The 23597-nt window shown below is 42.2% G+C and overlaps 2 protein-coding genes across 2 annotated transcripts in view; one reads left to right on the top strand and one right to left on the bottom strand.

Moving 5' to 3' along the window:
• Positions 1-23597, top strand: part of GNA14 (G protein subunit alpha 14) — a 229366-nt gene that overhangs the window by 54024 nt on the left and 151745 nt on the right. The gene's annotated exons all lie outside the window — the stretch shown is intronic.
• On the bottom strand, positions 17409-17790 carry LOC106635110 (nuclear transport factor 2-like). The gene is given in 2 exon segments (XM_055091922.1): positions 17409-17585; positions 17587-17790. Coding segments are annotated over 2 exon segments (381 nt in total).

The following is a 23597-nucleotide window of genomic DNA, read 5'->3' as shown; positions in this document are numbered from 1 at the left end:
TAATCTCTGCTCACTGCAATCTCCACCTCCCAGGTTCAAGCTATTCTCCTGTCTCAGCATGCACCACCACGCCCAGCTAATTTTTGTATTTTTTTAATGGAGATGGGGTTTCACCATGTTGGCCAGGCTGGTCTTGAACTCCTGACCTCAAGTGATCTCGCCTCAGCCTCCCAAAGTGCTGGGATGGATTATAGGCATTAGCCACCATGCCCGGCCTAAAAGTTTTTTAATAGAAAATTTTACTGGAGAAATTTTATGGGAGAGTTTTATCAAATATCTTATTTTTCTGTCTTCTTGGAAAAAATTCTATTCATTTAGTGCAAAAGTAATTGCGGGTTTTGCTACTTTTTTTAAAGTATGGCAAAAACCGCAATTACTTTTGCACCAACCTAATACCAAGACAAGCGCTGAAGATAGAACCATAGGCAAGACCGATATTTTAAAAGCTTATTGAAGAAAATGGGTCAGAAAAAGAATCATTTGAATTGGGGCAGAAGCTGTTCATCAAGTTCCTCAACATGATTGAGCATGGTGTCTGGTTTTGTTTTCAAAACTCAGTTTTGTCTTTAACGTTATACTGTGTCCACTCAAGGCTGATGAATTACAGCCCTTTTTGCTAAATTTGTTCATCATTTCTCCAGAGACTCTCAGGCTATGAGACGAAAAGGGTTTTACATGGTACAAATGCAACATCTCTAGAAGGAACTGAAAGGGCAAGATGTTTGGTTTGTCAGAGCAGTTCTGATGGGTCAAGTTAGGTCCTGAGGAATGTTGTTTGTTGGGAGTGCTGCCAATAGCTGTAATATTGTTCAACAAACTCCACCAGGCTTGACATTCAAGACTTGAAATAAGATAGTAAAATGCCCAAGTTTCTGTGAACCCAGAAAATCTAAGACAGGTCTCAGTTAATTTAGAAAGTTTATTTTGCCAAGCTTGAGGATGTGTACCCATGACACAGCCTCAGGAGGTCCTGTTGACATGTGCCCAAGGTGTCAGAGCACAGTTTGGTTTTATACATTCTAGGGAGACATGAGATATCAATCAACAAACGTAAGATGAACACTGGTTCCGTCTGGAAAGGTGTGACAACTCGAAGCAAAGGTGGGACAATTTGAAGTGGGGAGGGGCTTCCAGGTCATAGGTAGACAAAACACAAATGGTTGCATTCTTCTGAGTTTCTGATTAGCCTCTCCAAATGAGGCAATCAGATATGCATTTATCTCAGTGAGCAGAGGGGTGACTGAATAGAATGGGAGGCAGCTTGGCCCTAAGCAGTTCCCAGCTTGACTTTTCCCTATAGCTGAGAGATTTGGGGGCCCAAGATTTATTTTCTTTTCACACTTCCTTTTTCTCCTTTTTGGATCATTTTGGGATCGGTATAATCTCTTCTTCCTATTCCTTTCCCCACATGTTGCCACCTGACATATGCCCCCAACAGGCATATAGTCTATGCCATATCACACCACAGCATCAGAGGCACTTATTATGGGATGCAGGAGGGAGAAGGTGTAGGAGAGGAGGCGTAGGGTACAGCAACAACCTTTGTTAAAAGGGAGTTTTTGTGATTTCTCAGACCTGTTTCTAATCCTAGGTAAAACAGCAAAAATCAGTTGTGCAATACAATGTTATATGCGACAAATTTCTTTTCAGAAACAAAAAAAATCACTGTAAAACACTGTCATCTTTTGAAAGTTGTTATAATCAGCTCAATGAACATGGCTTAATTTCAATCACTCAGAAAATTATATCTTTTTGTTAATCTCAATATTTATGTTTCCGCTTGATGCAGTCAGTGACATTTGTTTATTGACCTCTATAAATGATGAGCTTAGGTGTAACTGGCATTCAGAGAGAAGGCTGTCATATTGCAGAAAAATATGAAGTGGCCTTTATTTTTATGTTCAGAAGCATGTGTGATGCCAGATGTTTTTTATATGCAGTGCACTTAGAAATGCATTTGTGAACTCTAGACCTGCAGGGGAGATACCAGCTCCCTCCCTGCAGGTCTGAGGGAGCCCCAGTGTGCCATCTCTATTCTCCTTATCCTGGGAGACAAATGTAGCCCTGTGCTTGGGCAATCTTCCAAAGGACTCATATCTTGTTTTTGCTTTTAAAAAAATTAGCCCAGTCCATGAAGAGGTGCTTGTTTTTTGAAAACATCCCTAACTGCCTTGAGTGTGTCTTTTCTCTCTCTGTCTTGAGAGAATACAATGGTTGCAATTTGAATTCTGCTGTGGTAAAATTCATTTCCTGCCTGTGGTGCTGCCCAGATTTACTTTATCCTATTCACATGCCTGTCAAGTGATAGCGTGGGTTAGCTGAGAGCAGCAGGAAGGGAAAGGAAATGAGAAGCGCAATGTTTTATAATCACACAATCAGCATCTTGCTTCGAGAACAACGGTTCGGAAGGGAGTAGTATGATGGGCTGGATAAAAACGGGCTTTGAGGCCAAAACCCACTGGTGCCCCTTCCTAACTCTGTGGGAAGGGCTCAGAGAAGTTAAATAACCGCCGGTTTCCTCTTCTACAGGATGAGGTGTGTGTATGTTGCACTCAGCACAGCAGCCCTCAATAAATGGTGGTTCTCAGTATTCACAAAGAGCTGGAAAGAAATATTGAAGGCATTTGTCATGAAGAATCATCTTCTGTGCTCATGAAGCTACTATGATGGCCTCTTTGGTGTTGAGCAGGCACATTCCCATTTATAATTTATCCACTTAGTCTCCTCAATTCCTTGATGACCTAAGCCAAGGAAGAAATCCAAACATTAACTTAACAAATATTCACCAAGCATCAGCTCTGTACTGCTGGACTGTGCCAAGTGATGTGGAGAATGCAAATATAAAAGATGTGGCAACAGCAGCAAATAGTCTAAGATGAGCTTGAAACATGGCAAACAGCTCCACCCTATAGCATTCTGTAACGAGTGCCAAGCAAGGGGTGGAAAGTGCGACTGTTTGGAAGTGGTCAGAGATGGTTTCTTGTAAAAGGTGAAATGAGCTGGGCATTGAAGAGAGTGAGACTGCTGGGAAATGGCATTTCAGGCAGAGCGAGGCAACAGGAAAGGCTTCATTTAATTCCCCACACTTTTACACAAAATACTGCTCACTTATTTCCTGTTCCCAAGGGCCCACAGTGTTCCTAGACAACATGAGTCTCTCCTTGCTTGAAACAAAAACAGGTGTTTAGAGTGAGCATGGACTTACTCAATGTGGGCTGCTCTCCCATGCACACGGAGAAGGCACTATCATTGCCCAGAAACTTGAGCAAATCTGGTAGGGCCAAGGCCAAGTCTAATGTCTTCCACTCTAAGAAAGAGTTTCTAGTTATCAACTCAGGAGAGGGCTTCTCATTATGCTTGATAAGTCTTTCAAGTCCTTTCACCTTTTAGAGACAACAGCCAAACTATTACGCTTTCAAATTGAGCGTGGGGCCCCTTTCACGATGGAGAGAGACTAGGAAAAAGGACATTTTCCAACTGACAAGCTTGATAGCTTCGAATGTCACCTCAGCTCAAGTTCTTCAGAACTCAGCAGACTACCTGTAAATACTTGACACTTCGGGTGTAAAACTCATTTTGATTTGTTTTTGGTGCTTGTTCTATTTAGGGCCAGCTGGAGACCAGAGCAGTAGATAGTTCATGGAAACTTGCCTTTTCCTTCCACACTCGAAGCCGATGTGGAGTGGCTGGAGAGTGCTGGTGGGCTTTTGAAGTGTCTGCCCTGGCAGAAAAGGCAGAGGCAGACCTGGTCTCCATCTTGACTAGAAATGCTGACTATCTGGAAAAACAAGAGCCTAGATTCAAAGAATGGGCCTGCCCCAGCCTCTAAATTCCCAGTTCTATACTCAAGACTTTTTGACTCTGTTGCTCTACTGTGTTGCTGCTGACTTATTTCCTTATCCCTGTAACTGTTTTCAATTTATTCACTCTGTGCCACGATGGAGTTTCACCCCTCCCTGCCCAGCCACATCACCTCCCCTATGCTACAGAGAATACAGCAGATGAGGCCTTGCTTGTGAACTGGCTTCTTAGATTCTGATACATTAGGCAAAAAGGAAGCAGTTCTACAAAGCACTTTCTAAATGGTGAACCATTCATTGTACAATATAAGGCAGCTCCAGTATGATCAGACTCTCGTGTGCTCACTAGGAGGGAAGAGTAAAAAGAACACTTTCAAGCAAGCTTTTAAAACTACATGCACATTTGACTTCTATTTGTTTTTCTTTCAGCCTTGCTCTGCATTGCCAATGTGTCCTTGGACAGCATAGCTGAAAAGGAGAATGTGTTGGAAAGAGAGCGATGGTGATTCTTTGCAGGATGTGTTGTGACAGCCCTGATCAGAGCTTAGAGGGTGCAAATTGACAGGTTGCTGTCAGGCTCCAAGCTCACAGCAGCTGGCTGCCCTGCCCCCAGGAGGCCTTGCATCTCCTTCAGCCTTCAAAAGTCAGGCACGGTGGCTCACACCTGTAATTCCAGCACTTTGGGAGGCTGAGGTGAGTGGATCACCTGAGATCAGGAGTTCGAGACCAGCCTGGCCAACATGATGAAACCTCATCTCTACTAAAAATATAAAATTAGCCTGGTGTGGTAGTGCACGCCTGTAATCCCAGTTACTTGGGAGGCTTGAACCTGGGAGGTGGAGGTTGCAGTGAGCCGAGATCACACCACTGCACTCCAGCCTGGACAATAGAGTGAGACTCCGTTTCAAAAAAAAAAAAAAGAGGAATGTTAGGGAGGGTATTTTGATCATGCAGACTACAGCTTCAGCTTTTACCTCTGTAATTGGAGGTAATAACACTGCCTTGCTACTCATGGTTCTTGTGTGATTCTAAGGGAATAATGTCTCTGACAACACACAGAACAAAATTAAGTGCTAACCAAGTGTAGAGTTATAACACATCTCTTATTAGAGTATCAAGAATTGTTTTTCCTGCATATGAATCTAGGACAAAGTTTGAAATTGAGCATTAGGCTATTATAAGTGCAACTCCTTCTCCCCCACAGTAGACCTTCCCCTTGCCCTCTACCCCAGCTCCCTTAATGCCTTTTTCTAGGAATAATTGATCATTGAAACAGCCCAGCCCAGGAAGAAAAGCCTGCATCCTTTGTGAGCTGTGACTTTCCCATGATTACACACCTGTTTTTTTGTTCAGTTAAAAGTGTTAATCAAATGCCTGCTTGTATTTGGTGCTAAACCAGGCACAGTCCAGTTATGGGTTCTGTGTCAAGTGGTTTGTCCTTCAGGAAGGGCAATAAAGCAAGAAGATAAAGGATCCTACAGCAAGGAGACCAGTGACATATGGAGCTAAAAAAGAGGAAGGAAAAGTACTTTTAACACAGAAAAATCAAGACAGAATATATGAAGGGTTGAGGATCTGTAAGATTTAGATCTGAGATTACAAACTTGAATGTTTAGAGAGGAAGCAGGGAATAACTTCATGAGTCATTCAGGCTGGTGTGGTGCTATAGGGAGTGGTGGTGACTGGGGTAAACTGGAGAAAGCTTGTCTCCCCCAAAGGGGTGGCCACTACCCCGGCAAATTTAATGTTACTCCCTGGGAACATAGACCCAAAGGGACCAGATCTTACACAGATCTTTTATACTATGAGAATCTAGAAATCTACTTTTCAGTGAAATCTCCCAATTTCTGACAACTAATAAAAGCAAGCCTTATCTCTTAGAGCAAGTTAACATGGTCATTCACTGTCCTTCACTTATGCCATCAGGGTTAACACATGCGTGTGTAAGCACACACACACACCACACAATTACACAGTTATTAGTTCACAACCTCCTACTTAGATGTTAGGAATGGATTCAAGCACCCCAGGCTGACAGAAGAAAGTGCTGGACATGGCCAGGCATGGGGGCTCACGCCTATAATCCCAGCACTTTGGGAGGCTGAGGCGGGTGGATCACGAGGTCAGGAGATCGAGACCACTGTGAAACCCCGTCTCTATTAAAAATACAAAAAATTAGCCGGGCATGGTGGCGGGCGCCTGTAGTCCCAGCTACTCGGGAGGCTGAGGCAGGAGAATGACGTGAACCCGGGAAGCGGAGCTTGCAGTGAGCTGAGATCGCGCCACTGTACTCCAGCCTGGGTGACAGATCAAGACTCCATCTCAAAAAAAAAACAAAAACAAAAAACAGTGCTGGACACGAACAAGAAACTCAAGTGGTTCACAGAGAGCTAGGCTGTTGGGTGCATGAGAAGTATTATGGGAAATCTATCTAGAAAGCAGGTCAGAGGACCTTGAGTGCCAGACGGGATGTTTAAAATTATCCTGTTAGAATGGAGAGCTAATAAAGGTTTTTGAGCAGGGAGTGGATTTACCAGATAGAACAATAATCTGGACTAGTCTGAGACATGTTTGATCAAAGAGAGCCAGGCACTGTGCTACCATATGACATACTACTGTACTGAATGTTTTCCATAAACTATGCTTCTCACCCTAACAAACCAAGGTAGAGGTAGGTATTGTTAATTATCTTCATTTGACGCCTGAGGAAATTGAGTCTAATGGGAGTCCCCTAGGATCATACAGCTAGAGAGGGAGGGACCAGAATTTGAGTCTAGGGACATTTGATTCTAAGGCCTGGATAGTTGGCCCCTCTGGTGCCCAGATTTAAAAGAGGGGGAGAGAATGAGAGAGAAATCTATTCTTTTTTAAAAATCCTAGTACTCTATCTTCCTGTAACTTCACACCAGATACTCAAAGATTTGTGGACAAGGATGGAGCCTTCAACTCAACCAAGACAACTTGATATTAAGAAGCAATTTGATGTAGGCTGGGTGTGGTGGCTCATGCCTGTAATCCCAGCACTTTGGGAGGCCTATGTAGTAGGGAAAACACCTGCTGTAGGAAGGGTATGATCAGGATGATTCTACTCGGAAACAGTGTGTGATCGTCCTGAAAATGCAGTATTTCAGTGCAATGTCTGCCTTCCTGGAGGGCAAGAGGAAATTAACCTGGATATTCACTGTCTATCACTAAAAATGAGATGACTTTAAGTTTACCGAGTCTTTCAAGGTTGTGACCCGTGGTTCTTTATTCCTGTAGAAGAACGTGGAATCTTTTGCCCCCCAAAAGAGGTCTGGTGTATTATTTGTGCTCTGGCCTGTGGTAATAGCAATTTTAAAATAAAAATATGTCTAATGTGTGTGACATGTCATCCTTACCTATTTGGATGCTTGGCCTGTGCTTTTCTAAGGGTTTAAGATCCACTTCAATTCTAGAATTTCTTAATTCTCTGAAAATTTGCTCATGTGTGGGATGCTTATATTAATAAGTAATAGTATCTTCCTAATAACTTTGTCATAATCTTATTTTTTTTTAATGTGTGACCTAAGTATTACCTTTGTTTGTCCCATGAGTGAACGGGTCTTCAAAAAGGTTACTTCTCTTGCCCTGTGCTACACTACATCTGCCCTTCATTCTGAAACAGACAGTGGTTCACATGGCTTGGACAAGAGTGAGCAGATGTGGGGGACAGCAGGAAAGAATACAAGAAATCAGGGCTGTCCTGGAATATGTGGGACACCTGGTAGCCATGCCATGCCATTTTCCCAGCAGATAAGCAAAGAGGAAGAATAATTCTGTGGCACATAGAAAATGTGAAATTATGCTCACCACGTATGTCTGTAGGTTGATTGTGCTGGTTTTGTTGTGAATCTTACTTGTACTCCCTCAAGAATGTGAACACATCAGTCCCCTTCAGTGCAAAGCCCTAGCCTAGAAACTTAATTTTACAGGAGGAAATTTCTTAGGACTTGATCACAAAGGTTAGGAAAATGATGGGGAGTTTTGCTGAGCTTAAAACTGACTTGGGGCCGGGTGCGGTGGCTCATGCCTGTAATCCCAGCACTTTGGGAGGCCGAGGGGGGTGGATCACTGAAGTCAGGACTTCAAGACCAGCCTGGCCAATGTGGTTGAAACCCCGTCTCTACTAAAAATGCAAAAATTAGCCGGACGTGGTGGCAGGCACCTGTAGTTCCAGTTACTCGGGAGGCTGAGGCAGGAGAATCACTTGAACCTGGGAGGCCGAGGTTGCAGTGAGCTGATATTGCGCCACTGCACTCCAGCCTGGGTGACAGAGCAAGACTCTATCTCAAAACAAAACAAAAACCTGACGTTGTACTGGTTTCCTTATCCTTTTAGGGGAGAAGAGGCATTGATTTTACTCATATTTGATGTTTCCCTGATTATAAAAGACGTAGTTTATAGTGTGTTGTTTTAGGAAGTCAAGGTCTTGGTATGGAAGGCAGTGACTCTGGATGGTCATAATTAAAATCCAGTGTTGCCATCCAAATGACAATGTGCTTTTGCAGGCAACTCTGGCTATCATGGTTGCTTTAGGCAACCTGCGGTTTACCCACTGTGTACTGACTACAGGCCATAGCCCGAGGGTGGAGGAAAAAGGCAATATCCAGCTACTCTCAGAGGTTTCTCCACCCTGGATGAGCAAACAACCCTCTCCCCTTTCAACAAACACAGTACCTGTAAAGACAGGGCTGACTCATACGATGGCTTTTGAGAATGAAATATAAGTGATATCTGAACCCTAAGGTGATATATTAAACAAAGAGTGTTCTCTGCTCTTCCAGGAACCCTGACTTCCCAAAAAAACAAACAAACAAACAAACAACAAAAAAAGAAAACCGAGCTCACTCCATTTTGCATGAATAAAATTTCTAGGTCAAAGTCAAAGGAATTGGTAATACTCACAGTTGGTTTGAGGCAGAAAGTCAAATAGCTTCCTCCTTAAGAGGCTTTGGGAAATGAAGTGGCCTGGCCCATCAGAGAGCTAGAAATGACCCTGCAAGTGAGCATTTATTTCCTTGTCAGGCCAGTTTGGCTTGCAAGAAATGCACCTGTGAAAACCAATGCCAGGTTTTGGTAAACTGGTCCTAAAAGTTACTGAGCTATAATAGATTCCTGGGGCATACAAAAGTGCTGTGATTCCAAGTTTGATTTTTAAAAATACATTGAAGGGTCTGTATGAAATGGAATATAAATAAAGATGGCTTTGAATGCTAATGTCTAAAGCAAACAAACAGTTCTTTTTAGCTGTGCTGGCCCATGGCTTTTAAAAATGTGGCTAGCATGTGAACCCCCAATGTGTCCCAGGCACTTTTAGACAGTGGCAAAAGCAGGTTCCTTCTTTTGAAGAATTTTCTGCGACTGCATGTGTTCAGAGCAACACAGTAAGCACCCAGTATATATTTGTGGAACAGAGAAAGCTGTTAATTCTCTCTGGGAACATCAGAAGGACTTCCTGGGGCTAAGGTGACCTCTGACTCAGATTCAGGTTTGACAGTAGGAGGGTGTCACCTGACAAAGAAGGGGGATTAGCAACTTTTATGCTATGTGTGCTAACCTGCCTTCTAACTTAGATTTTTATATGAAATATATTTTCCTGCTTCCTTGCTCCTCTCTGTTCAGTCTTATCCCTGCTTCTATATCCTCTGATTAAAGGCTTTAAACTTTCCTTCTCTTCTCACCCCGTGACTCATTCAGCTGTCAGAGACTTCCTAAGCATCTGCTCTCCAGGCTTCCTTGCTCCTGGGGAAAGCATTGTGCTAAATGTGAAATTCCTGCAGATTTCCTTAGTCATTCTCCATTAGGATCAAGAAATCACCAAGTCCTGCTTGTTACTTTCACATTCTTCATTCAAAATACAGTGCTGAAAAACAGGAAGTATTTTATCAATTAATGTTCTGTGGTTGCAAGCAACAGACACTGGCTAACTGAAGGAAGAAAAGGAGTTCACTGAAGGGATGTCAGGGTGTGGTGGATGGAGTGATAGCCCCCCAAAGATGTCCACCTCTGAATCCCTGAAAACTATGAATATGTTACTTGACATGGCAAAAGGGACTTTGCAGATGGGATTAGGATCTTGAAATCGGGAGAGCGTTCTTGACTATTCAGGTAGAACCAACGTAATACAAGGGTCCTTATAATAAGGGATGCAGGAGGGCCAGAGTCAGAGAAGACGATGTGATGACTGAAGCAGACATCACTGAGACAGGAATTTGAAGTCACTGCTGGCTTTGAAGATAGAGGAAGGGGCCAAAGCCAAGGAAGGCAGATGGCCTCTAGTAGCCAGAAAAAGGCATGGAATGAAGCCTCCCTTAGAGCCTCCAGAAGGAACAGAGCCCTCCAACCCCTAGGTTTTAGGATTTTTGAAATCCAGAACTCTGAGAGAATAAATTCGTGTGTGTATATGTGTGCTTGTGTGCCTGTGTTTCAATTGCAGTGAAATTCACTGAATAAAAGCAACCATTTTAAAGCAAACAATTCAGCGGCATTTAGTACATTCACAGTACTATGCAAACACTCTACCTAGGACCAAAACATTTTCATCAGTCCAGAAAGAAACTCCATACATACTAGGCATTCGCTCCCCATCCCTTTGTCCTACCTCCCCCAGATAACCACCAATCTGTGTTCTTTCATACTACGGATATTTCATAGAAATCCAATCTTATAATATGTGACTTTTGCGTCTTCTGGCTTCTTTTGCTTGGCAAATATTTTAAAGTTCACCCATGTTGTAGCATGTGCCAGTACCTCATTCCTTTTATGGCTGAATAATATTCCATTGTATATAAATACCACAATAACTTTAGCTATTCATCAACTGATAAGATATTTGGGCTGTTTCCACATTTTGGCTATTGTGAATAGTGCTGCTATGAACATGTGAGTATAGATACTAATATGAGTACCTGCTTTCAGTATTGGGGGTATATATGCTTAGAAGTGGAATTGCTGGGTCATGTGGTAATTCTATGTTTAACTTTTTGAGAAACTGCCAAACTATTTTCCATAACAGCTGAACCATTTTACATTCCCACCAAATAACTGGAATGCATAAGGTTTCCAATTCTCCACATCCTCATCAACACTTGTTCTTTTCTTCTTTTTTAAGTATAGCTATCCAAATGATAACAGGAGCTAGAAAGAAATTATTTAGTCAGATAGTGAAGGTAAGAGAGTCCTTAGTAAGGTTTTCCTTTAATAAAAAGCAGCCCCCAAATCATTTCTTTTCTATAAAAAAAAAAAAACCAGCCTGTAAAATCGAGCTGCAGACATATATAGGTAAGCAAGTTGGAAGCTTGCACGGGTGAATGCCTGCAGCTGTGCCAATAGGAAAGTGCTACCTGGGGGACCAGGCGTGTTCAACATGGAGGTTCCATCTTCCTTTTTCCGTCAACTACGGGTACCGTAAAGGAACAGGCAACATGGCGCTGGCCAGGTAGAGAACCCATCTGCATAATAAAAGGTTAGGGTGGGGTGGCCATCTTCTTCACGCACTATGTAAATGACACACCTGGTCCAACCAATTTTTGGGCCCTATGTAAATCAGACACCGCCGCCTCAAGCTCATCTGTGCACTTTGCCACGGACTAGAAGGCCCACTTGGCCGCCCCTCTGTGTGCAGGAGAGAGAGCTGTTCTCTTTCTTTCGCCTATTAAGCCTCTGCTCTTAAACTTACTTCTTGAGTGTCTGTGTCCTTGATTCCCTTGGTGTGGGACAACAAACCTCAGGTATTTACCCCAGACAACTATGCCACTTTATTAGTGGGAGTGAAGTAGCACCTCACTCTGAATTGTATTTTCATTTCTCTAATGACTAATGATGTCAAGCATTTTTTCATGTGCTTGTTGACTATATATCTTTATTGAGGAAATTTCCATTTTTTGACCTTTTTAAAAAATTGGGCTGGTTATCTTTTTGTTGTTGTGAGAGATCTTTATATAGTATGGATATGTATGAAAAAAGAGCTCTTTATATATTTTGGATGCTAGACCCCTAATTGGTGCTCTTTTAAGCCACTGAGTTTGTGGTAATTTGTTTTTACCAATTTGTGGGAAAGATGCTCTGGGGTTCTGGATGCCAGGGGTAAGTGATGTATCTGTTCCAGTTTCTTTCAATTCTTGTGTCCTGATTTCAGAGGGGAGCGCGGCTGCTGTAGCCTGGGGAGTGTTTGGCGAACACTCAGGTCAGAACAAGCCAAGCCACTTGATTGTTAGCACCACTAAGACTGCCTGGAAAATAAATAGAAATACTGTTACAGACAAAAGGGCAAACATTTTGGGAAGGCAAAAACAATAATACATTACAGGCATAAGAAGGTAATACTAAATAATAATAAATGAAATCTAACAACATAAAGGTCTAAAGATCTCCTGCAGCCCAAGAGGGAATTCTGGAATTATAAATGAGGAAGATGTAGCAGGGGACAAGCACCAATAAAAACATTTAGGGGATTTATTGGATAGACATCACAGGCAATATTAGTAGAGGTATACTACCTGAGAAAAGGGAGGTGATAATCCTGTGCTGTTCTGTGCTGGTCATACCACACTTTAGGTGAGGAATTCCACTTTGTGCTCCATACCTACAGAGGCATATAGGCAAAGCAGGTCACATTCAGAGATGAGAGCCAGGAGGCTGGAATCATGCCATTGGAGTAATGGTCAGAGAAATGGTCACAAGGGTGTTGGGGGAAGTCCAGTTATGGGGAGCTACCCAGGAAAAGCATGATAAAGAAGGGTAAGGTTTGTTATGCAGCTTTAAGTTGTGTCTTCTTCATTGATAAGAGCCTATAGTGAGTCATCCTTCTCTTCCTGGTACCGAGGGAGACACCCTTACAAATGGAGATTTTCTTTGTAGATACAAATTTCCCTTACAAAAGGAAACTTCAACTCTGTGTTTGGAACTTCTGTGTCTGTAGTTTCTCAAAATAATCAGCTCAAAATAATTCTTATGCCTAAAAGGCATATTTTGGGATGGGATATTCTGGTCTCCTATGGTCATATTTTGGGGTGGCATATTCTGGTCTCATACGCACTCTTCCCTCTTTAAGATTCTGTGATCCTTCTGTCAGAGGCGTGTGAACCAGAACAACTCCATCTTGAATAGGAGCTGGGTGAAATGAGGCTGAAACCTACTGGGCTGCATTTCCAGATGGTTCGGCATTCTAAGTCACAGAATGAGATAGGAGATTGGCACAAGATACAGGTCATAAAGACCTTGCTGATAAAATAAGTTGCAGTAAAGAAGCCGGCTAAATCCCACCAAAACCAAGATAGCCATGAGTGACCTCTGATTGTCCTCATGGCTACACTCCCACCGGCTCCATGACAGTTTACAAATGCCATGGCAACATCAGGAAGTTACCCTATATGGTCTGAAAAGGGGAGGCATGGATAACTCACCCCTTATTTAGTATATAATCAAGAAATAACCATAAAAATTGGCAACCAGCAGCCCTTGAGTCTGCTCTGTCTATGGAGTAGCCATTCTTTCATTCCTTTACTTTCTTAATAAACTTGCTTTCACTTTACGGACTCACCCTGAATTCTTTCTTGCATGAGATCCAAGAACCCTTTCCTGGGGTCTGGATCTGGACCACTTTCCTGTAACACCTCCCTGCCCCTTGGCATCATCTGAGTTTGGGCTTGCTGGCTCTTCCTGCTACCACTTCAGCTGAAATATTGGTTGGGGTGGTGGGGGGTGGGGGGATAAGTCACAGGACTGGAGACAGGATGGGTTGGGAGGGTAGAGGCTAGGGATATTTATTCTCTGGTAAAAGGAAAGGCAAGCTAGTGGTATAGAACAGTGGTCTCCAAACTTTGATTGCACACCCCATCAGTAAAATAATGTTTGCATATGTACTCTTCAAATTGGGGATTATTACTTTAAAATCATAAGCATATACTATTTTCAGATGCAATATACTATCAAGGTCATCATTAAAGATGACTATAAGCCTATATTCCAAATAATCTTTATTATCATTTTGAACTGCTAGACCACCTTTGAATGGTAGAGGTAGATTCTTAATGTTACCTTTCACAGTTTCTTGGCACTGTTTAGGCAGTAAACTGAATGGGAATGAACAAGTGAGTCCACTGCTGTCTACTGCTCTGAGTTGCAGAATTTTATTTTTGCCCTTGTCTCAGTATTCCTTTTCACACATTCTCTGTTGGGAGGTCATCTGACAGACCAAGTGAGGTTAGCTGTGTTTGTTGAGATTTTATATTTTTAGACAAATATAACCTAAAATTCAGATACTTTATTCCTGCAGATCAATGGAGCATCGTGTTTGTCCCTTGGGTGACATCTTTTGGGTCCACTAGTGGAGGAGTAGAACCTTACTACTCCAGCAGTGGTCCTCCGAGCTGAGGCAATGGCTTTGGCTGGGGGTGTGTTAGAAATGCTGACTTGCAGACCACACCCCGGATGTACTGAGTCAGACTCTGCATTTTTAACAAGATCCCCAGGTGGTATGCACAGAAAAGTTTTAGAAACATCAGTTTAGGGGCTGATCAAGGATTTTTTGGAGTGGGCGAGTCGGTTAGAGGGCTGAAAGCTTGGAGAAGAGATGATGGGGATCTCATCTCAAGCTTGTAGACTCAGGAGTTAGGCTGTTTAGTGTCTCTCACACATACACTCAGAAGTACGTCAGTAAAGAGTCAAATCATCTGAAAAGAGTTTTAAAAAGTCCCAACCTTTTAATCAAGGAGAACATAAAACCAGTAAAATTCTAAACAGTTTTACTGGAACTTCATGAACTTCCAGAGAAATCCTTTGTTTTGGAATCTAGAGTCAGAGGAGTCCAGATTCCTTGAATTGGGGTTTTCTGTTGCCAGAGCTTTTCCACATTTCCCAGCTGCTTGCTATTTATCTGCCTTTTTAGCTGAAGCTCTCATGACCTCAGGTGTAAATTTAATGCTTTCTTGTCTTCCTTGATTGTTTTCTTCTCTGCTCCCAGCCCCTTATACCCAAACTCAGTCTTTTATGTCTGGCTTGCATTTCCTGATCAGATTCACAAAACAAAGACTGCGTTATCTCATTTACTGGGGGAGAATTAGCCCAATTAGAGAGAGAGTGAAGTTCTTGTGCCTATCCCAAGACCTCTGAGCTTTGCAGCAGTGAGTGCTGCTGGGAAGTGTCTAAGCACTGCCTTCTGTTATATTTGCAGTTTGACCGACAGTTTCAGATGCTAGCACTGCATTCATCACTGGGGATCTTGATTTAACATAGCTGGGTACAGGTGTGAAAATCAAGCCTTGCCAGTCAGAGTGAGGTTTCCATTAATCAGTCAATGGTTTTTGAGTGTCTCCTGGAGACTTCCCAGTTCCCTGAGCAGACAAAGATGAGCAAGACCAGGCCCTTGACTTTACAGAGCTCAATGTCTTGTGGCAAATACAGATACACAGACCCATGTTAGGCAAGCACAGATACATGGGCAACAACAGGAGGTGTTGCACAATGTATCTGTGATTGCCTGCTATCAGTCTGTATATCAGACCGATGACAGGAGATGTGAAGTCATATGACTGGAACAAATGATTAAATCTTGTGGCAGCTGGGATGAGGGAGTGAAGGGGGTTGTGTTTGAAAAGTTCAGAAATATTTATCTGGTGGACTGGAGAGAAGTGAAAAAAATTCAGATATAACCCCTTATGCAAAATGGGCATGCAAATTGTCATTGAGTGATGGCAAACTGTAAGTTCAAAGTAATGGACAAGATCTCAGGGGAGGCAGGTGGACAGCAGTTAAGGAGATTGGACTCTATCCTGGCGGTCAGTGTTTCTCAAACAAGGTTTACATGCCTGGTGGAAAGCAGTAGGGGAAGGGGAGAGGTTGGTAAAGTTGTAGAGGATAGGGATGAAGGTGGAAGGCTAGTGAGTTAGACCACAGAAAGGAAAGCACACCACTGAGGGCCCACTGAAGTTGTGAACTTATAACTGAGTAGCAGCACAAACCTAAAATATTCTGCAGTTCCTTTGGGGTTTTCTTGTGCCAAGTGGGATCAATCCAGGATTGGAAGCTTTCTTGCCTTGGGTGGACAAATACTGGGAGGTGAAAGTAAAGTGTTGCTGAAAGGGCATTACAATGATAGGACACATGATCCAGGTTGTGGATGAAAGAAAATGAAAATGGAGAAAAAATAATTTGTGAAACAATGGAGGCTCCAAGGAGCCCAGGGTGTTTATGAGCTTCAGGGAGCTGGATTGAGCTGAAGTTGTGATTGAAGAGAAGGGTGTTACAATTTAAGAGTTGAGAATAGGAAGCTTCCTGTTGATGTCAAGGTTCTGAGGTTCCAGATTTTTCATGCACCTCTTCCTCTGTGAATCAAGTTTGGCCCGTCCTCCCTGTATTTATTTAAGGTGGCAGGGGAGAGCCAGCAACAGATGAAGTTGGATGATGAGAGATGATGAGAAGCATCCACAGGAATGTGGAATGGATGATTGTTTCTTCTGGGCATTCAGCTACCCTGGGTCCTAAGGATTCTGTGACTGGGCCAAACTTGAGATACAACTTCAGTGACCTGCCTTGTTTATCAAGCATTTACTTCCTAAAAGGATCCGATTGGGGTAATTTTACCAATGTCCGAACCAGAGTCTTTTGCACCAAAATTCCCTTGAAAGTTGACCTCCCTTATGTCCAGCCACTGTGTAGTTGTCTCGGACTTGGATCTGAATCCAGGGCAATCATTTGTGGCAGAAAACATGTCATAGCAGTTTGGATGTGCCAGGTACATTGACTCACGTTATCTTTACAACCACATGATCTAGGTACTATGATTATCTTCATTTTACATATGAGGAAACCAGGGCACAGAGAGGTTAGAAGATTTGCCCATAGCTAGGAAATGGTAGTGCCAGGAGGTCTGGCTATGGACTCTATGCTGTCAACCTGTTAGCTCCCTCTGAAAAGAACTGATTCCAAACATAATTCTTACAAGATGGCAGCAAGCTTCATGGTTTCCTCTTGCAGCCTGTCTCAGCCTAGCACATAACTAAGGTTTCATGTGGTCCCGGTAAATGGGACTCCTTCCACTCCCACATGCCCCTGCCCATAAACACACCCTGCAAAAAGTCTATGAGAACTGCAGATAGATCTAGTTATCTTTAGGGTGACCAAGTCATTTATAATTCAAACTGAGATAGTCTGAGTAAAGGGCACTATTTTGTGTGTGTGTGTGTGTGTGTGTGTGTGTGTGTGTATGTGCCTTTATTGTATCTTTAAGCATTGAAACTTCTGAAGAAATCAATGTCTGGGCAGTGAGGCAGCTGCTTTCTCCTTCACTTCTTTGGGTTACTAGAGCAACTCGTCAGTAGATTCTTTTAAAAGATTACCTTTTGTATTACTTGCATGCACATGTATTACTGAGGCATGCACTGGTACAATACAAACTTCTCTCATCAGATGCAACTAGTCTAGCATCCAAACATCATGCACAACACCTTGGTGGCAGCAGCACACTGCACACACTCCCATCGTGGCCCTGCTCATTTGTGTATGATATTTGGAGCGTCTGGAGGAGTACGAATAGTATTGGGAAGAGGCGTGAGGAGGAAACAGTGTGAGTGCCTGGCTGACAGGAGGTCAGCCAAAGTTGAGCAGGGCAAGCCTGAACATGTCATTGGTGCAAACCCAAGCTTCACTGATATTCTTTAATAGGAACATCTGGTGGAACCCGATGATGGGGTCTTCATCTACCTTAAGCTCACCCACAACCATGCTGATGATGCAGCTATCTGGTGTGGGCTAATGGTCCTGTGCCTGTGATGCTGTACTGGATTTTCTGGAACAGAAGGCTAGACAACTCCACAATGGCAGCTTTCCCCTGGCATTGCTGTCCTTCCCACGTAAGGCATGACGCGTCAATGTAAATTGTACCTATTCGGGTTCTATCTTTATCAAATAACTGGTAGTAATGTTGAATGAAGCTGGATTCAGTTTGCTTCCAAATCAACTTATCTCCCATTCTGGAGCATCACCTGGCCTTGCAGAGACCCAAGGGGCTGGCACTATGGCGGCAGTGGCAGCAACAACCCAGTGTGGTTTGTGACCCAAGTGGTCACTATTGAGAGTTATGCTTGCATAATGGGCACAAACTAGGACTGTTCTAGACAAACCAGGACATACAGTCACCCTGGTTATGTGCTATATACTAAATGAGAATGGAAGGAAGCTACAAGTGGACCGGGAATATTTCCAACCCACCTAAAAATTGCCAGAAGAAGGGAAAAATTCCCAAAACCCTGGTTCATAATAGGTTCTTAATAGATTTTGAATGAATAAATGACTAGATTCAAGTGTGCTCCCAAGAGGAATGTGGAGAAGGATAGAAATGAATCACCTAGCAAGGGGATTGGTGGCAAGGAAGGGGCATCACTGGAAAGTGTAAAAACTCACTCTTACAATAGCAGTAATTTCTGTCCAAGCACTTAACAATTGAACAAGTTAGGACTTGCCATTGACTTAAATAAATGAGTCAGCAGACCTAAGGGAAAGGAAATCGAGCCCATTTTTGCATCTTGGTGAGACTGTCGTTGAAATGTCTATATGGGGGGAAATGTAGAGTCTATTTGGCATGCCTATAGAAAGTAACCTTAAATGGCTGAAGGAAGAACAATGGGTCTGTGAAAAGCCCAAGACCAGGGACTTGCAGACATCAAGATTTCCTTTGAATTTGCAAAGTTAACATCACTTTATAAAACTGGAGCAACTAGATTTTGGGGAAATTAAAAGAATGTGCCTTAAGGTCATTGACTGATCATGAAACCAGAACCAGTATCAGCTCGGACAAGCAGCTGGTCTCTGGTTCCAAATCTTTGTCTATTGTTGGGGAAGGGCAGGACTTGAGGCAACCCCTTCCCTACACGTACGCGCCCTGCAGAGAGCATTTATTCCCAGTAGCCTGTGGGTATGGGTGTTTGTTGGCAATGTCTTCTCATCTGAAGACAGTTGTCAACTCCACCTGCTCTGCTCCTTCACATTCAGTTGTGCCCAGCCTTAGAGTGAAGACCCCTTATTTGTTCCCAGTGCCTGAGGGCCAGTCACATGCTCCAGTATTCCAACTTTATAGGTGTGACATAGGGTGGGACTGAAGCCCTAGATCTCAGAGATCCTGGGTAGAGACATCCTCATCCCATCTCGGGCAGCTCACTGCCAGCCTCCCATGGCTAAATGGCCTGGAGAATAGAGCAGAGGCAGTGGCCCAGCAGTTGCCCAGATGTCATAGCCAGCGTCACCTTATAGTCCGAGATAAGGGCCACAGCATTGGTTAGGCCCACAAGTCTGTGTTTTGGATGCCCATCAAGTGGAAGGCCTTATCGTTAATGAAGACTGGATCTCAGTATTCTAGGTGCACTGACAGTCTCTGCCCCTCTTACCCAGCTGGTTTATTCCCTTTTCCAGTAATGAATCCTCTTTGTATTTGAAGCCTACCTCTTCATAGGGACAAAATTTGTGCGGAAATGAGGTTTCAACCAAACTACAATATGGGAAGTATGAGGTTAAGGTTTTAAGTGGGATAAATGTTTCAAGGACAGTCTCTAAACCAAGGCTATGAAAAGATTTGCATGAAAATATTTTCTGTATCTTCACTCAATTTTTTAAATTTTATGAGTTTTAAGACATATGGTGCTCATCTATATCTCAAGGTTGTAGCAACCTGTGACTAAACATGTCCTTTTCTAGTTCCAGATTGATATTTTTCAATATGGTATCTATTCCAATAGTTGACTCATATTGGAAGCACAATATCAAACAAGCTCTAAACAAGTTTTTCAAGCAATATAAAACTGTCATTGGCCCTAGATATAATAGAGTTTTCTAGAGTTATGTGAGAGACTGAAATCACAGGGCCACTGATGTAGGGCAGGCCCAATGATCCTCAGATAAAAGGCAAGCAAGACTTAATCTTTTAGTTTGTTTGTTTTTGTTTTGTTTGAGACGGAGTCTCACTCTGTCGCCAGGCTGGAGTGTAATGGCACGATCTCGGCTCACTACAACCTCCGCATACCAGGTTCAAGCGATTGTACTGCCTCAGCCTTCTGAGTAGCTGGGACTACGGGTGTGCACCACCACGCCCAGCTAATTTTTGTATTTTTTTAGTAGAGACAGAGTTTCACCATGTTGGCTAGGATGGTCTCGATCTCTTGACCTCGTGATCTGCCCACCTCAGCCTCCCAAGGTGCTAGTATTACAGGCATGAGCCACCGCGCCTGGCCAAGACTTAATCTTGTTGCCATGATCATTCATGGTTTCACTCCACAACCCTTGACCTATTGTCTGTGGGTTCTGATGATGAGTATCTTCATACTGCAGTAATACTAACTCTTAAATGGTGAGATAGGAGTATTTATGATTTCTTTGTTCACTTCCTTAAAAAAAACATGACTACTGGGAGAAGAAGTTTTGAGGCGATTTGATGGGAAGAGCAATTCCAAAGTACCTCCTGCAACTCCTTCTGTCATCCTCCTTCTCGATTCTACAGAGCCCTCGTCGAAAGTGGTCAGTAAACAGGAAGGTTCTCAGAGTGTTTAATCTGCAGATGGGGAATATCAGAAGTTTAAGGAGGCTATGCTAAAATGATTCTCCATGTGCTGATGGTAAACTGGCTCTTGAAAGTCTCTTTGGTGAATAGAAGTCATGTCTCACTGATGACAGTGCTAGAGGGAGGACTGCCCCACCCTCGTAGGATGATCAGATATGTTTGTTTTTGAAAGCATCTTGACCTGAATCCACTAAGACTTGAGTTTATGAGACCCACTTGTTAAATATCGATATATAGATGGAGGATAAAGCAAGTTCTGAGAGCTGAACTCTATTTTATTGTTATACTATCCAAATTGGTAAAGCTCTGAACTTTCATTTAGGGGAACATAGGATTGATCTGGAATTCGTTCATTAGAATGTACAGTGTGTAAGAAAATACAGGGCAGTAACTTACTCTCCTTTCCCCCAAAGCAGTAAATTCAGGTGTCCAAGCTCATTTAGCTTGGTTGTAAGTAAAATGAATTCTTAATTTTAATTTGGGATGAGAGACTTTTTTCCTCACAAACTCTTCTGTGGATCTGCATGTTAGCAAGCACCTGTGGTGTCTAGCCTAAAGCCCTTAATTTTTAATTGCTTGCAGAAAATAGGAGTGTAACTGTTTCAAAGGGTGTTTCCATGTGTTTTATTAGATTTCTGTGCATGCACATACTACTACCTCATGGAAAATGCTAGAGGTTAGCAAGGAAGAGGCATAAATTTCTGAGCTATTTGCTGATAAGGTGGGGTTCAAATATTTGACATTTTCAGGTTAGCATATGAGGCTCATATTTTCATAATGTCATACGTCATTTACCCTGGAAAATATTTGCTGTGTTTCTGAGAACACTCATAAATTGGGAAAGGTGTATAGCATTCTTTTTTTTTAACCTTTTAACCGTTTGTTACCAAGCCATTGCTGGATGAATCATGGAACATAGAGCATTTCTGTAAAATTTGAGGAAATGAGTATAGGTTTTCAGACCTAAAATAATAAATTACTGACTGGGCAACTTAATTGTGATAATGATGTAAGGAATGTGGAGGGAAAGGTGGGAAACATTAACCTCTTGGCCATATCTAATTATTAGAGTTCCCTGACACCATGTTAACCCATTTTTTATGAAGCTACACAAATGCATCAACTGAAACTCTTCAGTGGTAGTATTGTTATATAGCATAAGATGAAGATGTTACTCTTGAAATAGGCTTTTCCTCAAAAAAGTCACTCTATCTTCTTAGAAAAACAAAACTATAAACACTATGCTTTCGATTTTTTAGATGGGATGTAAAAATTTAGATGTTTTTAAAAATTAAAAATATTCAGTATTCAGTACACTATCATCAGCTAAAAATAAAAATATGTGGATTTATCAAGAGCTCAAGTCATAACTATCTTTATTTTTGCCCTATCCGATCACTGGACAAACAGCAAATTACCCTCTCTTTCAACATTTTTCGCTTCTCCCTGACCCTCCCTCACCATATCCCTCAATCTCTCTCCCTTAACAAGCCATGATATTGAACTGAAAATCCATAGGAATATAGTTCTATGATTAGCAGTAGATTTATGTCTCTTAATTTAAAAACATGCAACCATAGAAGATTTTATATGTTAATATTATAAACAATAATAAATGCTCACCATGGTTACTAATAAAAAAATTCATTGCAACAACATTTCAGCACCATGGATAGCACCAGCGGTGCAGCTTCTACCCCCTTCTCCTGAAACCCCTTTTTGGTCATGCCACCTCTGGTCTGGTGAGGAGGTTTAGGGATGGCTGTGTTGACACAAAATGGCAGTTCTTATACTTGGCTTCTTGTTAAAATCACATGAAGAACTTCAAATATCCCCAAGTTCAGCCCCCGACAACTCAATCAATTAAATCAGAATATCTGAGGTGGATCTTAGGCACTAATACTTTTTAAAGGTTTTCAGACTTAAAACCAATAGAAAATGGTAGTGTGTAGGAGATGAGATGGATTTACGTCTAAAATAGAACTTCTCAACCTTAACTGCCTTTAAGAATTACCCAGCTTGTTTAAAAACAAAATCATTGTCTGGGCCTGTCTTCAGACATTATAACCCAATTGGCTTGAAATAGGAGACCGATATCAATAGTTTAAAAAAAATCTTCAAGTAATTTTTAATTTACAAGATTTAATAAACATTTACTGTCAAGTAAGACCTGGAAGTACATTTTTTTCATGTGGAAAGTTTAGGTAAATTTGATATCTCAATAAGAACCTTTCATTCTAGAAGGAAGTAACGTGTAATGTCTAGTTTTCTTTCTTTCTTTCTTTCTTTTTTTGAGATGGAGTTTCACTCTTGTTGCCCAGGCTGGAGTGCAATGGCGTGATCTCAGCTCACTGCAACGTCTGCCTTCCAGGTTCAAGCTGTTCTCTTGCCTCAGCCTCTGAGTAGATGGGATTACAGGCATGTGCCACCATGCTCGGCTAATAATGTCTAGTTTTCATGACATTGGAGTTGAAATTGAGAAACTTGTATTCTAGCCAGATATGAAGTCAAATGGGGTCATACCAGCTACCTTCCGCTCCTTGTCTGGGTCAAAGCCCCAACTCTGGACACTGAGTAAGAGTATGAAGCGTGAAATCATTATCTTGTGTCTCCAGCTGTGCTTAGCAATTTCAAACTATCCTCTAGAAAAGTTTCCTTGGCAACCTTATTTACTTCCCCCCAACAGGGTGGATATCTGGCTGATTTACTCTTCTATAGAAAGTTGGGTGTGAGGCAGCTAACAGTTAGTGCTCGCCAAGTTTTCCCACCTCCCTTGCACTTATTTTAGAGCCATGTGACTCCAAGGAGAGAGTGTCATCTGGGACAAGGCACATAAGACTCCCCTGTTTCTCTTCTTTTGTTGTAGCAATGTTGGAGGCCACATGTCACAGATAGCATAGCTGCAGCATGGAGGAAGGTTGCCTGCCTGACTGAGTGCAAATAAGCAAGAAAAATATTATATTAAGCTACTGAGATTCCAGAGCTTGCCTGATGTGATGGCTACTGTTAATTATACCTAATGAGACTCTCAAATATGAACAAATATTCCTGACAGTGTCAATTGATGAGAATCCTTGTTTCTACCCATTTTAAGTGAAAAAAGAAATGTATTTACATTAATTCTCATATTCCTACACATTTAAAATGCAAGGAAAAACAGTATATGTAATATATGAATTTCAAGTTGCAGAAATATTTTTTTATTCCATTGGTCATCATTAGCTATAAAC

Source organism: Pan paniscus, chromosome 11 (genome assembly GCF_029289425.2).
Source record: "Pan paniscus chromosome 11, NHGRI_mPanPan1-v2.0_pri, whole genome shotgun sequence".
Classification (NCBI taxonomy): domain Eukaryota; kingdom Metazoa; phylum Chordata; class Mammalia; order Primates; family Hominidae; genus Pan; species Pan paniscus.
Note: the sequence above shows the minus strand (reverse complement) of the source record. Positions and strands in the feature narration are given on the sequence as shown.